The sequence below is a fragment of the Macrotis lagotis genome, chromosome 1 (assembly GCF_037893015.1).
Source record: "Macrotis lagotis isolate mMagLag1 chromosome 1, bilby.v1.9.chrom.fasta, whole genome shotgun sequence".
NCBI lineage: Eukaryota > Metazoa > Chordata > Mammalia > Peramelemorphia > Peramelidae > Macrotis > Macrotis lagotis.
In genome coordinates this window covers 264,364,105-264,382,234 of record NC_133658.1, presented here as the reverse complement: position 1 = coordinate 264,382,234, position 18,130 = coordinate 264,364,105, and the positions used below count along the sequence as shown (strand labels likewise).

The window sequence follows — 18,130 nt, the reverse complement described above, 5'->3', positions numbered from 1 at the left end:
GGTCAAAGGATATGCAAAGGCAATTTACAGATGAGATCAAAGCAATCCATAGTCATATGAAAAATTCTTTAAATCATTAATTATTAGAGAAATGCAAATTAAAGCTTCTCTGAGGTATCACCTCACACCTCTCAGATTGGCCAATATGACCAGGAAGGATAATGATCATTGTTGGAAGGGTTGTGGGAAATCTGGGACACTATTACACAGTTGGTGGAATTGTGAACTCATCTAACCCTTCTGGAGAGCTATTTGGAACTATGCCCAAAGGGCAACAAAAATGTGCATACCCTTTGACCCAGCAATACCACTACTGCATATATAACCTGAAGAGATGAGGAAAAAGGGCAAAAACATTACTTGTACAAAAATATTTATAGCAGCCCTGTTTGTGGTGGCAAAGAACTGAAAATCAAGTAAATGTCCTTCAATTGGGGAATGGCTTAGCAAACTATGGAATATGTATGTCATGGAACACTACTGTTCTATTAGAAACCAGGAGGGATGGGATTTCAGGGAAGCCTGGAGGGATTTGCATGAACTGATGCTGAGTGAGATGAGCAGAACCAGAAAAACACTGTACACCCTAACAGCAACATGGGGGTGATGTTCAACTTTGAAGGACTTACTCATTCCATCAGTGCAACAATTGGGAACAATTTTGGGCTGTCTGCAAAGGAGAGTGCCATCTATATCCAGATAAGGAGTTGTGGAGTTTGAACAAAATGCAAGGACTATTCCCTTTAATTTAGAAAAAAACCAGATATCTTATTGTCTGATCTTGTTACCTCTTAGACTTCTCTTCTTTAAGGATATGATTTCTCTCTCATCACACCCAATTTGGATCAAGGTACAACATGGAAACAAAGTAAAGACTGACAGAGTGCTTTCCATGGGGGGGGGAGAAGCAAGACTGGGGGGAATTGTAAAACTCAAATAATATCTTTAATAAAAATAAATTAAAAAAAAAGAAAATAATGCACAGTAAAATAAGTGGAATCTGGAGAACAATCCATATAATGACAATAACATTGCAAAGAAAAATCAGTTTGAAAAAGTAAATCTGATCAATGCAGTGATGAAATATGTTTCCAGAGGACCAATGATGCATATTACCTATCTCGTGACTGAAAGAAGGGAGATATAACATTTTTCAAAATGGCTATGTATGGATTTTTTACCTCATTATGCTGTTTTGTTAAAAAGGTTCTTCCTCTCCCTCCCTCTTATGTTTTTATTTGGGGGAAGACAGTGGTTAGAAGGATAATGGCAGTAATGCCAAATAAAAGAAAAAAGATGTCTACTGGAACATTTTAAAAAGTGAACTGAGGAAAACAGAAGAAAATCTGGAAGGAAGCACAGACAAGCAGGACAATTTGGGAAGCAACACAATTTTTACATACTAAAAAAATTAGTGTGGGAGAAATTTAAGTTTTCAAATACAATTTTTTTTGCATTCCATTTTGTATATGGAAAAGTTAATGGGTCAAAGCTGTTTAAATTCAGAATTAAAATATTAAATTAAAAATAAAAAAAGAGAGAGCTCCCAGTACTTTGTAAATCTAGTTTAAATTTGAGTTATTGATATGCACTCAAAAGGATAGTTCTCTATCCCACTGAACAATATTGTAGGATTAACTTTACCCTGGTATCTATATGATTAAATGTATTTTTGGAGAAATAATAACTAAAATTAGGGGTTTCCACAAGATGAACTCTGAAATTCCTTCCAACTCAAGATCCATAATCCTATAATGATTACTTAGAATTGGTAGAGAAAATAAGAACATCTTAACAAAGGGATTGAGGAAAAAGTATTGCATGTTGGCTAGATGATAGACCTTGGAATTGGAAAACTTAGGTTCAGGTTTGCCTCTGATACATACTGATTATGTGACCCTAGACAAGTATCTTAATCCCCCTAAATGAGATCTCTCTCTCTCTCTCTCTCTCTCTCTCTCTCTCTCTCTCTCTCTCTCTCTCTCTCTCACACACACACACACACACACACACACACACACACACACACGCTTATAGCTCTACAAAAATGCTAGTTCTTCCTAGTCCTTGTACAAATATTTGTTCACCTCCTTATCACTATAATCTTGATGATGATGATTATGAGACAATTCTCTAATAATATATATTACAGAGAAGCTGCAGATCTTCATGTATAGAGGGAATATCCTTCCTTGGAATTTCCTCTACTAATAACAGGTCTGGATGAGAAAAATACTATGCAGGGATGATGATGATGATGATATTTGTTCTTCATTCTTGAAGATAATGACATCAGGGAGGTGATGCCATTACAACATGAATTGGATTTGAGTGAGGGGAATGCTGTACTAAGTCTCCAGTCTCCCCTCCAGAGCCATCTGGGTCCAGTGGCCAGATATGAATCGGCATGTCTGGAGATGACCCTGGAGGAGAGGCAATCAGGGTTAAGTGACTTTGCCCAGGGTCACACAGCTAGTGCTTTATCTACTGAGCAGGGACAGCTAGGTGAAGCAGTGGATAGAGCATTGGCCTTAGAGTGAGGAAGATTGGAATTCAAATCCAGTCTTAGACAACCAACACTCACTAGCTTGTCATGGCATTACCCCTGAGATAAATAAGTATCTTTTCACCTAATAAGGTTAGGACAAAATAGGTCCTATATCTATAATTATGTGGTATAGAAACAACTTTTCTATTGTATTTTAACACAAAGGTGCCAAATGAAAACATTTTTATTGTTATATTTATTGGATTTTTTTTGTTGGTTTTTGCAAGGCAGTGAGGTTAAGTGACTTGCCCAAGGTCACACAGTTAGGTAATTATTAAGTGTCTAAGTCAAATCTGAACTCAGATCCTTTTGGCTCCAAGGCCAGTGTTCTATCCACTGCACCACCTAGCTGTTCCTTATTGTTCTTTTAAAGAATTTTTTTTAGTTTTTTTTTGCAAGGCAATGGGGTTAAGTAGCTTGCCCAAGGCCACACAGCTAGGTAATTATGAAGTATCTGAGTCCAGATTTAAACTCAGGTACTACTGACTCCAGGGCCAGTGCTCTATCCACTGTGCCATCTAGCCACCCTAAAGAATTTTTTAATGAGTTTTAATGAATATTAGCTATCCATTTCATTTTAATGAGATTAGTATCATGGGCTGTCATCAAGTAATTGAAAATGAATAGTAGAAGGCAAGTGAGAGGTACATGGTGGACATGAGTAGATTGCAAAATATAACCAATACAGATTTTTTTTTAAAGAAAAATAAAAGATATGATTAGGGAAATGTATGATAAGAAGAGACAGATTCACATGGTGAATATGAGCATAATAGGTGAACAATCTGAATCCCCCACTGCTATCCTCATGATGTCATAAGAAAGGGAGAAAGGCTTTTGATATGTTGTATAGACCTTCTATGGACAACAGAAAACACAGGGAGATTCAAACAAGAATAATATTCTTTTGGGAGGGATGGGTAGTTCGCAACCTGCATTATCAAAGGAAACATCCAATGTATGAAATCAGAGATCAATTTGCCTATCTCTAAACCTAGTAGAGAGCTCATAGTATTATTGCTTTTCTGATGGTTCTTCCCATTTTAAGAGGTAGTGAGATAGAGTGGAAAAGAGTGATGGACTTAAGAGTCAGAATACTTGGGTTCAAATAGTGGTCCAGTCTCAATTGATTGTGACTGAAGAAAAGTCACTTAACCTCTCTAAATCTCTTATTCAGAAAAATAGAGATGATAATAATAAACCATATTATTTACCCATAGGATTGCTGTAAGGAAAGTTCTAAGCACCATAAAGCCCCATTTAAATATAAACTATGATTATAAAACAAGCTAAATTGAATGAAATTTTTCCTATGATGGTTATTTAGAAATACTTTTAATAATGTTTCCATTTTGATCAAGTATTTAATGGATAATACTTTTATTTCAAGATGTTCTTCATATTAGTGATTTCCTAAAGTATTCAAAGTCTTTATGGATTTTGGGAGAGGATACCTACATCTTCTTACAGATGTCACACTGGTTAAGTTTGTTTGATCATTCTACATCTGTTTCTTCATCTTTAAAATAAAGAGATCAGATTTGATAACTTTGGGGGATCCCTTCTTCTACTGTAAATCTTTGATTCTGTAATCAGTATTTTCTAATAAAATAATTCCTAAAATTAAGAAAATAATTATTATCATTTATGCTGTGAGTTTACAGAAAAGGAAAATCACTTTACAAAGCCAGGCTAGAGGAAACTTTACTTTTCTGAAGCTATTTCATTTCCTCATGGACATGGTAATAGAGGTCAGGAAGAGAAGCAAATTATGTATATATCAATGTAAAAAAATGCAACTAGAACACAAATTAACTATTTATTATTATTATTATCTTTTAACCATACCTTTTATAATTAGAGCCTAAAATATTTTAATAAAAAGAATTTCTATATTTTAGTTTTTTTAAACATGGAAGTGAATTTTTTACAGGTTAGCTACTAAAGCTCCAATTTAAGAACCAATTGAAGTGAAAAATATTCTTACATTTAGTATTATTTGAGATTTAAAGAGTACCCTTCTTTAAAGAAATATTCTTAGGCTAATTCTAGGCTGGGACCCCCAAATTTGTGATAAGCAAATTAGAAGAAAACAGTATTTTCCAACTGAAATAAAAAAGTACTGTAAAAAAAATAAATGGAAGCTGATAAATGACAAAATAAATTTTGAGATTTTTACAGTGAGCTGGTCTCATTACAATAAAACCTGGATTTAAGTCTAATGATTAATATATACTCACCCAAGTCATTTAACCTCTCTATGTTTTAGCATTCCCCTAAGACTAAAGTTGTGGGAAAGGTTCTAATCTGCTTTGACAGAAGAAATTTCTTCATCCACAGGTTCTCTGTATAAATTAAATCACAAATCCCTATCCTATGATTAAATTACAACTGCTTTTATTTTTTAGTTGGCTGACATTGCAATAGGAGGATGAAGTACTAAAAGCAAACTGAACTTGCATACTTATCTTAAAGAAAATTTTAAATCTAAAACAAGACACAAAAATGAAAGAATACATCTATGTTAAAATATTAACCTAGCTAAGAATCAGACATATAATTTCTTGGCCTAGAAATAAATATACTGTTAAAAAATGAAAATTACATCAAAACTAGCATGAAAGTTCTAAGCCCCAAATCTTTCAAAGTGAATACTTTAAGTTTGTTAATCTTGTTACCTGTACTTCTGACTATGATCCAGAACACAAAATACAAACAATTCCAGGATTTCCATTTGTTTTGAATTACTATAATTAGTACTTCCAGCTTTTAGTTTAAACTTTGGAGAAAACTAGGAACATTAGCAAAGTATTTGGGGGTTAGAAGAACTATCTGCAGATCACAACTATTTCTTTGGTCTTTAAAAACAGGAAAAAAAAAGATCTTTATTTTTTTGCAGAGGAGGGTCCAGACACATGATTTCAATGCTATAGACAAAGATCTCCTAGTGAGGAAACGGTCCCTTATCAATGATAACGCTACTTAAAACATAAAGTATATATATATATATATATATATATATATATATATATATATATATATATATATATATATATAAAGAAACATAGAGAGAGAGAGACAGCATGGCACAGGAGATAGGACGTTTTGGGTGTTAGAGTCAAGAATATCTAGTTTTAAGTTCTTCTTCTAGCATGCTGTGTGACTCTCAAGACCCCAGGCAACTCTCTTAATTGTACAAATTTCGTTCACAAGTTCAGGAAAGGGGGTGGGTGGGGGGACACAGGACAGCACCAAAGTAGAATTTATTTTATATCTTCACATATCCATCACCTAAAACAGTCTTCATATGTTCTATAGCCTCCACAATTACTTTTGTTTGACAGCTTCTGTACCTCTATCCTGTCTTTGCCTCCTCCAATTCATTTGTAAAAACAATTCCTTCTCCTATTTATGTTTCACCTTTTGATTTTCAAAGCTTACTCCACATTAGTCCCATATGAATAGTCAAAAGATTACTGAACTCAAATTTACAATAACCAAACAAACTTAGGAAAGATTAAATGATTTTTTTTGTTTCACTGTCACATAACTAGGATTTGACATGAAGTCTTCAAAATCCAAACTCAGTGTTCTTTGCACTTCACCATATTGTTCTTTAAACCTTTACAGAAAGGGCATTTTCTCAGAGTTCACTTCAAAACATCATCCAGTATAACTGAGAACCAATGTATAATCTAACCTTCCTTCTAGAATTTTTGTTGGATTAGGCCTGGAATTTATAGTTTGCTATCAAATGTTTAGAATAAATTCTAAAAAAGTTTTTTTTTGGTTAGTTAGTAAAATGGAACTAAATAGGAATGAAATGGAACCCCCCCCCAATAATATTAGAAATAAAAAACAAGTGACAAGAAAATCTATAAACACAGGTGTTTATGCTCAATTTCTAACCTTAATAATATTTTTATAAGAATGAACCATATATGTATCAAGAATATGCTTAATGAAAAATACAGAAGGGAATAGACAAGTTTCCAGAAAATATTCTCTACAAAAAACTGAATCTTTAAGATCACAAGTAACTAAAAATATAGAGAATACAAGATTTCATTACTGTAAATAATTATTTAACTCATAATGTAATCTCTCATGTATATTAAGAACTTAGAAATTTTGTTGATGAATACAACAGCTATAAGAAATAATAGTTAGGGACCTCTGAGGTAAAGGAGGGAAAAAACCAAGTTTTATGCCAGAGTTGCTCAACATTATCATGGAATACATACTATACAAGATCTTAAATATAAGAGATTTTTAAAAAGTGGTGAAGATCCTCCAAATACATCTGATTGGGGATAATAGGTACTAAATGCATCAAGCCCAAGAACATTACAAAATCCCTTCAATGGAAATAATTACTCAAAAGAGGTTGATCAAATATAAAGCTTCATACAATTCTAAGTTTTTATTATTTCCCCCTAAACACCCCATCTGATTGATGTACTTTCTTTCTGTTAAAATGTGCCCTGAAAAAAAATATCACATGAAAAAAATTCATTTCAGATGTTACCAGGAAAGTAACACATTATAGTAGGGAAGACAGAATGTAAATGAAATATGAAAAATGTTTATAATATAAATTTCAAGGCAGTTAATAACATACCTAAAGCAACTTGGAATGTCCAATGCTTGTGAAAGTATATCTCATTCTAATACTTGACATATACAGAGTATTTTTAACATTTAAAGTGATGTTTCACTTTATGCATTTCATATCATGCCATTAGAATTTTTTCTCTGAACACTGAACTTATAAAGGTGACTTTAAAATAGTAAGATTATTCCCATTATTTTATTTACATAAAAATCAGATACATTTTGAGGTCCAACATTTTTTCTTCACTGTGCAAAAATAAATGCAGTAAATAAAGCAACTGTGCCTATCTAAGAGCCTCCCCACCTCCGCTCTGCCCCCTTTTAGGCATATAAAGGACAATTAACATTAAGTAAAACTATTTTTTTTCAGATAAGGTAGTAGGATTAAGTGACCTGCCCAAGACCATACAGCCAGGTAATTAATAAGTATCTGCGGTGGGATTTGAACTCCTGACTTCAGGGCTGGTGCTCTATCCACTGCACCACCTAGCTGCCTGTAGAACTTATTTTTGAAAATAATTAGTACAGACACAGATGAAATCCAATAACAATTGCTTAGAATTACTGGATCCTAAGTTTTAGAGAAAGACTCGTCTTATCAAAAAAATCTTATTTTATAGACTATCTAGATTGTTTGGTATACGTTAGAATTTCTCATAATTTACATGGTAGTCAGAATATATTCTTTTTTTCTTTTGAAGCCTTTTCTTAGAGTTATTGGAGAGTCAGAGTAATTTTCTCTATGGACCTAATAGGATATTTTCTCTGTCAGTCTAACTGAGGCTTGCAATATCAGGATATACAGATTCTGTTTAAAATTTTTTTTTAACCTTAAAAATGATTCAGAGAATGGACCAACAAAAGTCCTTAAAAAATAGGAAAAAAATGGGACATGCAAGTAATGTTCTTTAACTGTTACTTATTAGGACAATACTCTGCTCTTTGCTATGTATGTTATCTTTTTTTGGGGAGGCTTTATAAAGCAACTATTGATGACAAGAGATTTCTCTCCATTTACTTTGCAAGTGATCAGGAAGACAATTCCTCTAAACATATAAACTTTCAGTGCATGTGCATGCACAACAGAAGAACTCTGACAACTATCAAGTTTGTTTGAACTAGAGTTCGACAGTTTCCCTCCCATTCTATACTATCTTTTCCTTTCTATAAACTCCAGTATTTAATGTAATATCTCATATTTTCATTAGACTTTGAAGTTTCCAAACCAGAAAAAACTCTATGAGGTAAATGTTTGCCTTAGGGCCAGTGATGTTTATATCATCTCTTTGTTGTATAGCTTAATTTTTCTTTTTGCATTTAGTTTCATCATCTATGAAATGAAGGAAAGTTTAGCATGATTTTTGAGATCCATTATAACTCTTAATCCAGGATCCTATATCTGGGAGGTGAAGAGAAAAGTGTTTTTGAGTCTACTCCAGTTGTGTTCAACTCTTTTGCCATTTCCTCCTCCAGCTTATTTTATAGATGAGGAAACTGAGATAGGGTTGTGTGGCTTGCCCGGGGTCACACAGTTAATAAGTGCCTGAGGCTACCTAGATGCCAAAAGAAGAGTAGGTAGAGTAAAAAAAAAAGGTAAAAATCCAGGACTGAAACAGTATCAAGAATGAAATGGTCAACCACAGTTACAAGGAGGACAAGGAAAATGAAGAATTAGAGAAGATGCTGGACAAGGCAATCAGATAGCTAGATAGGCACCGATCAAACAGCTTTGATGGGGCAGCTAGGTGACGCAGTGGATGGAGCACTGGCCCTGAAGTCAGGAGGATCTGAGTTCAAAACCGAACTCAGACACTTAAAAAAAATTACCTAGCTGTGTGACCATGGGCAAGTCAGTCACTTAACCCTATTGACTTCCAAAACCAACAAAAACATATTGAGAAAACAGCTTTCAGAATATTGATTGTATAAATTATAGTAGAAATATTTGAGGAGTGAGGAGCAGTAAAGAAGGGAAGCATCAAATTTATATCACTTTCAACAATTTGGGTAAAGAAAGAGACAAAGATACAACCAATAACTCATGTAGAGAAAAGGTCAAATGATGGCTTATTCCTTAAATCTTTCAATGATCTGAACATCATTTTAAATTTTCATATAACTTTTATTAAATTTATATGATAATAATTTGATTTAGGGTGGAATAGAACAAATTGTACTTCTGGAGACTGGTTCCCTTCAAAGTTAGCAAACATACCTTAGATATTAAACAATTTATTTTCAACAAATTTATTCAGTATCTATTATATGCAAAGGACTTTACTAAGAAAGACACAAATTTTAGATGATAACAACAATAACTACCTCAAGTCTGTCTTCTTTCCAAAACTGGAAGGAAAGGGAATGGGAGAGAGATAGGAGGATGTTTGTCTTTCATTCTTTTATTTTTTTAAGGGTTTTTTTTTGCAAGGCAATGGAGTTAAGTGATTTGCCTAAGGTCACATAGCTAAGTAATTATTAAGCCTCTGAGGCCTGACTCCAGGGCTGGTGCTCTATTCACTCCACCACTTAGCTGTCCCTTGTCCTTCATTCTTGAAGAAGACCATGACAACAGGGAGGTGATGCCATGACAAGCACATGAATTGGATTTGAGTGAGGGGGAGGGAGGGTGATGTGTTAAGTCACTAGCCTCACTGTCTCCTCCAGAGCCATCAGTGGCCAGATATGAATTAGAATGATTGGAGATTGTCCTATATCAGATAAGAAGCTATCAGGGTTAGGTGACTTGTCTAGGGTTACACAAACTAGTAAGTATCAAGTATCTGAGACTGAATTCAAACTCTGGTCCTCCTGACTTGAAGGTCAGTGCTCTATTCACTGCACAACCTTGCTGACCCTGAGAGATAGGATAGCAGCTAGATAGCAGAAGTTTCGGGGAATTTTTTTCTTTCTTTTAAGAACAGCCAACTGTGAATTTATTGAAACAGAAAGAAGAGGTCAATAGACAGATATTGAAAATGTAGGATGAGGGGCAGTGAGGTAGTGCAGTAGATAGAGCACCAACCCTGGAGTCAGGAGGACCTGAGTTCAAATCCAGCCTCAGACACTTAATAACTGCCTAGCTGTGTGACCCTGGGCAAGTCACTTAATCCCACTGTCTTAAATAAAGAATTAAAAAAAAAAGAAAATGTAGGATGACAGGGAACAGATAGAATTTATCTTATGACTACCTTTTCCTCTGAGATAGGAGGGCAGGAGACATGATAGGCCAGGTTAGTTTTCTATCAAAAATGCTTATGCAAAAATCTAATGCTCAAATAACATATACTAAGAAAAGATCACTGGCTCTTCCCAGGAATTCTGAAGAAGCAATTTTCAAAAATCCCTTAATCTCAAATTCAAAACTATGTAACTGCCCTATTCATTAAAGTGCTGTTATTTACAGCTTCAATATGTACTGTAATCCTTTCATTTGAGCTATTATTATAATAGTACAAATTCTTATTATTCCATTGATTATGGCAACCTGGATGCTTTTCATAATTACATGATACATGTCTGTCTTGATTTGAAATTCTAATTATTTTCATAAAATATCTATCATTTAAATCATTTTACTTTCTTCTTCAAAAACATACTGTTGACTTTTATTATTTTCAGTTTAGAGTCCAACCACTTTAGACTAGCTCAGGATTATAGATATAGAGCACTCTATATTTTTACCCCATCCTACCCATGTGAACTTATTTTCACTTAGACTCACTGTATTGGTCATCCTCACTTCTGTTCCTTTGTTTATGTTGTCTTCCCAGTAGGAAATGCCAACCATCTCTAATATTGCTTATCCTTCAAGAAAAATGCCACTATCTCCAAAACACATTGAGTTCTTTCCCCTTCTGAGCACTCCTAATATATTATTTGTACTACTTCCCTGTTATGGTACACAATCATAAACTGCCTGTACTACTTATTACTTAATATTTTCATTGTTTATGCCTCATCTTTTTAGCTGGATTGTAAAATGGAAGATTGCTTCTAATGTTGAGACATTTTGTATGCCTCACAGTGCTTTAAGCAGATAGCAGATGTTAAAAAAATTCACGTAGAACTGAATTGACAAGAACAGATTTCTTTATGATGTCTTTAGACAGTGCTTTACAACATAGAATATATCCTATGTCTGCTTAACCCCCATAACCCCTGAACACCAGAAAATAATTGAGAACTAGAATCAGTCTGTGCATATAAATGGCATCAACTATAACAATAATAAAAAATTTGTTTAATGATCTTTGTAAATGTTGCATTTATGGTAATGTTCATTTTAAAAAACAAAAAACTCACAAGAATGTTTTGCTAACATTCTCCTTTCTTTATCACCTGCCAAGCATCACTTCAGGTCCAAAACAACAATAACAAAGCACCTGCAAACCCTTTGTGATTTTCATTTTAAAAATTATTTTATTTTGACACAAGATGCTTTCCAGCAAACACCCAAAAACCTTACTATACTTTAAAATATATTCCCTGAAAAAAGTTTATTAATAGAAAGGTGGACTATGTCCTTTAACTTCCTGTCAATATTCTTCATTCTGGTAACTTATACACATAAACACTTATATTACATTCTGGTAACTTATACACATAAAGTCTATAAACAAGTTTACTTTTGTAGAAAACTTAACCTGGTATGTGATAGACAATTAAGTATCCAAATCAATATTACATTCTTTAAAGAGATTAATGAAATTAACTTCACTGTTTATTACCCCAAACTAAAATGAAGTATCTGCTTTCAAATAGGTACAAGAATTAATACTAAATAAAGACTCAACTATAAAGTGACTGTCATTTAAGAACTTCTTTCAAATGGAAATGCCATATACAATTCAGGTCCCAAAATTCACACTAATTCTAAGTGATGTTGGAAAAGCTCATGGAAAGATCAACCTTTTATTTTCCTTGATTAATCATATGTTGGTGAACAATTAAAGGTTTAAAATATAGTTTTAAAAACCAATAAAATACAAACATCAATTTTCTCTTTTATTTGTAGTTCCAAACATATCAAGGATTTAAAAAAAAGCTACTGGTCTGCCAAGACTCTTCAAAACTTAGTTAATGTAGAATTTTGCTATATTTCCTTGCTAAAATTAATATTTCACTATAAATCAAGTATGATAATAAATCATCTATTAGAAAGATCTTTACAAAAATTTATATAAAAAAAGTCTGACTAAGCAAAAATTACAGATTTGTTTTTAACACAACTAGGTGATAGTAATCTGATGAAATCAATTAACCTGAAACATTACCATATTCTAGAATACTGTACTCATGGCATATAATGATGGTAGAAAGAAGGCAATAAAAATTACAAGGAGATAATGTGTTTTTTAAAAAAAACCTAGTTTTGTAAAGCGACATTTACTATAATAGGAATAAATGAATGTTATAAATGAGACTCAAAGGTCACTTTTCCTACTTAAATATTTCAAGTTATTAAATTAAATTATTAAAAATGCACTTCAAGGGGTAGCTAGATGGTGCAGTGAATAGAACATCAGCCCTGGAGTCAGGAGGTCCTGAGTTCAAATCCAACCTCAGACACTTACTAATTACCTAGCTGTGACCTTGGGCAAAGCACTTGACCTCATTGCCTTGCAAAAAAAACCCCCTAAAAATATACTTCACTCTTAAGTGGTTAATTTTAAATTTATGCTCTGTGCTTATTTAAAAATACTTTATAACAAAAAAGGGGCTCTGAACACTTTTGTCTTGGTAAAAACAAATATCTATTTTAGCATTAGAAATAGAAAATAAGCACAGAAAAATCTGTCATAAGGGAAAAATTACTTACTACTGAGCACAATCAATCAACTGATATTCATTTGATCTCTCGTAGCAGGCTTTCACACCTTCATCTTGCCAAAGTGTTTTAGTATGTTCATAAAATTCCTAAAAGTAAACATAAGAAAGATATTAAATAAAGATGTGAGATAGAATAAAAATGTCACCATTTTCACAAATCTGTCCCAAATATCAAACTATTTCATTTTTAATTTAGAAGAGCTGTTTTCACTGATTAGTACTTTGATTCAACACATACTCTGTATACCAATGTTCTAGGTATTATGGGAAGAAAAAAGAATTCTGTATTATCACGAGTTTGTAATTTAGAAATAACACATAAAATAAAGTGATACTATAAAATAAATTGTAATACTATTAATAATAAATTTCAAATGAGTTGTATCAATAGTGTTTCCTATATAATTGGTATTTAATAAATACATAATCATGAGTAATTGCCAGTTTTTATTGCAAAGAGCCTGTGACTTATTTTATGTAAATTCCTTACAAATGAAAATATAACCTAGGAGTATCCTCTTTATTTCCAACTGCTATCCTTGGGATTTCATTCTCATAAACTAATAACATTTTAGAGTTAGAAGGAACCATGGCGACTATCTAATCACCTTATTTTTACAGTTGAGGAAACTGAAGATCAGAGAGATGAACCACCTTGGCTAAGGTCAAGTTAAGAGTAGAGTCAAGCAATCAAGCCTCAAATTCAGATGTCTTAATTTCCTATTCAACATTCTTTCCATTATACCAGGTAGCCTCATCTTGCTTCTTTTCTCCCTTTTGATGCTGCAAACCCTAAAACAGCTAAGGACAAATCTCACTTCATTTTCAGTCCTATGTTACATAGGGTGGTATGTAGAATGATAACATAAGAAGTGAATGAATGGCTAGAGAAAGGAAGAGAATAAGAAACTGTAAAGAGGTTAAGGAAATACTCTCCCAATAGTTTCCTTACTGGTAATAGCCTCTATCTCATCTCCTTACCATCCCTTCTGCCCTGCCCTGGGAAGCTCTAGCTTTATCTTTACTACAGAGTGCTAGCCTAACTCCACTGACAAAAATGTCTAGAGGATAACTCAAGTGGGGCAGCTGGGTGGTGCAGTGGATAGAGCACAAGTCCTGGACTCAGGAGGACTTGAGTTCAAATCTGACCTCAGACAAACTGTCTAGCTGTGAGATCTTGGGCAAGTCACTCTTAATCCCATTGCCTTAAATAAAAGTTTTAAAAAAAATTTAAAAAGGCCAAGGATAACCCAAGAAGGAGTTTAGATTTTCCTTTGAAATGTTGAATAGCCTGTCTAATTTGAATATTCAATTTTTACTACAGAGTTTAATAACTAGAGGGATCAGAAAGGAGAAGAAGGGAGAAAGGAGCCTATTAGCAAGGAAGGAAAGTTGGGGTACTAACCTCAGGTTTAAATGTGATACAGAGAGGTTGAATAGGTCTTTCAAGAACAAAGACAAACTTTCACCCAGTGTGATCTCCCTTCTCTTCCAAGCTCTACAATTCCAACAATCTAGCTTCAGTTATTTCTTCCAAAATTGATTTTCTGTATAGACAGCATTTGCCCATTCCCTCCCTCCATTTGTCTTTCCACCTGATATTACTTTCCATTACCTTTTCTGTCTCTATCTCTTCCTCCATTTGTGCAGTCTGTCAACGTGTCTAGAATGTATTCTTTCTTCAACTATACTTGTTAAAATCATTTTCATCTTCATGGATTAGCTCAAATATGATCTCTTTCATAAGAATTTCCCAAAGTTTGCTGTCTTTTGCAATTCAATCTTGAAATGGGCTTATTTGTATATATGCAATATTCCCCACCCCTGCCATTTTCCATCTTTGCATCTTTGTGCATTTGTTAAATGGAATGTTAGTGCAAAGGCAGGGATCAACCTGCCAGTCACATTTTAAAGAATAAATAGCTAGAATTCTTATTAGGAAATTTTTAAGACTTGAAGCTTGCACCTTTTTCATTTATGTTTTGTTTCTTAGAGGTAATTACTAATAACAAATCCCTTAAAATTGTAATAATAGCTGTGTGGTGCTTCAGGGTCAGAGAGACTATAGAAGAAAAAAACTTTGAGACTACATTCTTTTTAGCAGAAGGCCAAGGAGAAATCATGGTTGGAAGTAATAGGTCATGGCAGAGAATGAGAAGCAAACCATAAGAAAGACAAGGAAGGGGATGATTGAGGAGTCACCTGGAACTCAAAAGTCCTAGTGGAGGCATACTATGTAAAAGGACCCTGAGTCCCTATAGTTCTTCACCTTCTGAGTTGTTGGAACAACTACTTTATACTCTAAATGGGAGAGTACTTTATAAAGCCTAAGACACTATATAAATGTTATTATTACCATTAACAATCCTCTCACCCCATTAGAACATGTGCTAGATAAATTCATTTTAATAAAAAATATTTTAAGCAGCTCTTTAATGTATGGGTTATAAGAAACAAAAAAAGAATCATCTTTGCCCTTAGGAAGAATGCATTCTGAGAGAAGAAGAAGTAGGGGGAAGGAGATACAGCAAGGACATAGACAAATTATTGTAAAGCATATACAAATTAAGTTAACAAAATATACAATATTAATAATTGACAACTGAGGAGTTCCTGGAACTGGAGCCAAGACAGCAGGGTAGGAAGTATCAGTCAGGTAAGCTTCCCTCCAAAAGAGAATCTAAAGAGATCTAGAAAATGCAATGGATTGAAGTCACAAATAGATAATTGTCCAGCTCAGCTTAGCATATGGAAACAGAGGTCTTTGATTATTGGTTCCTTTTTTTTTTAGTTTTGTTTTTTTGCAAGGCAATGGGGTTAAGTGGCTTGTCCAAGGCCACACAGCTAGGCAATTATGAAGTGTCTGAGGCCAGATTTGAACTCAGGTACTACTGACTCCAGGACCGGTGCTCTATCCACTGCGCCACCTAATTACCCCTATCTTTTATTATTGGGGATCAGGAGCACCGCAGTTCCCTAAAAGAGACTATATACCACTTCAAGGGGAAATCTGAGACCATACTGGGGCACCATGAGAAGGACAGGTACCAAAGTCACAGGTCTAGAGCAAAATAAAAAAATGAAAAGGGAACTTGCTCAGGGAAGTGATTTCTCACATAAGGAAGCATTGGGCTACGTACAGTGAAAGGAGAACTTTTACTGAAATAAAATACATCCAAGTTCCTAATGAAAAGACTAAAGCTTTGGAGAAATTTTGAAGTTCACACACAGGAGTAAAGAGAAACACGAAGTGATAAACATGAACGAATGATAATTGAGAAGACAAGGATAAATTGGTTACATTCTAATATTGGGAGATGATATATCTGTCTCCTCTGAGTCTTAACATTATCAGGGATCATAGAGGGAGTCTAACTAGATAAGGCCTGGAAATAATTCTGTTACATCTTGATGATCTTAAGAAAGCAGTGGAAAGAGAGGACATGCTGGGGGGGGGGGGGAAGGAGTTGAGAAGGAAAGAATGATTAGGGAAAGTAATTTCATGTAATCAGAGTATACAAGTATATAGCTATATAAACAAGAAAGGGATGGGAAGAGGAGCTGATCCTTGAGTCTTACTCTCTTATGAATTAGAAGGAAAAATATATACACAGAGTTGGGTAGAGAAATAAATTTCATTCAAAGAAAATAGGAGAGAAGGAAGAGAAGGGCAGAGGGAAATTGAAGGGAGGGTAGACTAAGGAAATTAGTTCTAAATAAAACAAACTCTAAGGATTAAAAAACAGCTCTTTCTGATGTAGCAAAGAATGGGAACCTGAGGGGCTACCCACAAACTGCGGAATGGATAAACAAAGCACAGTATATAAACATAATGGAATATTATTGTGCTGAATATTTCTTAACATAATTACCAATCAAGCTATTTACTTCCTAAAAGAGAGGTGACTCGATGCAAAATGGGGACATGAACAATGTGGAAATTTGCTTTAAATGACTATACACACTTGTGATGGTTTTTTAAAATTGTTCTCAATAGGGTTTGGGGTAGGAGGGGAAATGGGTAAATCTTAAATGATTAAAACAAATAAAATGTTTTAAAAAATTGAGGGTTAGGGTCTTGTAGAGGAAGTGGTATCTCAACTGAACCTTGAAGGAAACTAAGGGATTAGTTTGAAAGGATTCTAAGAGGTAGACAACAGGAGGGAATATATTCTAGGCATGAGGACCATTTGGGGAAAGACTTAGGACTGAGTTAGCATTATTTCCTTGAAGATAGGAAAGCTCTTGTTGCCTGAAGGTATATGTGTGAGGATGGGTGCAGAGGTGAAGTGTCTTAAATTGAGAGTCTCAGAGCCTTCTGTTAGGCCATAGGACAATAAACTATATTTATTTGATAAAATGGAACTTTGAAGATATCTCCATACTGCTCCTATAGAAACACTATTATAAATTGTCATAATTTCTGACTATACTTTAAGGCCATATCTATTATAATTATATAGAATTGTAATCATTAATTCCACAGTTCAGATACATTTAAGTTAAATAGGTTCCTGTGCTCAGGTCTGGGAATCTAAACATTCTATATTGTTTCCTAAAGGAAAATGTATTCTAAGTTAGAAAACAGTTCTAACTAGAAAATAAGTCATCAAGAACTTCACCTAAAGGGACAGCTAGGTGGCGTAGTGGATAAAGCACCAGCCCTGGAGTCAGGAGTACCTGGGTTCAAATCCAGTCTCAGACACTTAATTACCTAGCTGTGTGGTCTTGGGCAAGCCACTTAACCCCGTTTGCCTTGCAAAAAAAAAAAAAAAAAAAAACAAACTTCACCTAACTTTACCAAAGTGAGAATTATTTAAACAAAGAACCTGTTTTCAATTACTGAAAGTAATTGAAAGTAAAGAGAAGCAAAACTACTACTAGATTCTGCTATCTTAAAGCCATTCGCTTCCACACAGGTCCATTTTAGCAACAAGTAATTTATACCTCAGTTTTTCCAGCTTTTTAAGAAATCTAATAATGTTCTTTTACAGAGAATTCAGTGTAATTAATGAACCAATATTAAAGCACTATGACATCTATGTGTAAGACATGCTATAAATGATTATTATGTAAAAAGCTAACTTATAAGCAACTCCTGTTCTCTGAAAGTAATGATTAAAGCATACCCATACTCTT

General features: G+C 33.9%; 1 protein-coding gene across 2 annotated transcripts in view; it reads right to left on the bottom strand.

Moving 5' to 3' along the window:
• Positions 1-18,130, bottom strand: part of GNAS (GNAS complex locus) — a 179,728-nt gene that overhangs the window by 41,990 nt on the left and 119,608 nt on the right. For both annotated transcript variants that reach the window (XM_074210358.1, XM_074210359.1), the window contains exon 5: positions 12,981-13,078. In XM_074210358.1, coding sequence (XP_074066459.1) covers positions 12,981-13,078 — 98 coding nt within the window. The remainder of the gene's footprint in view (positions 1-12,980; positions 13,079-18,130) is intronic.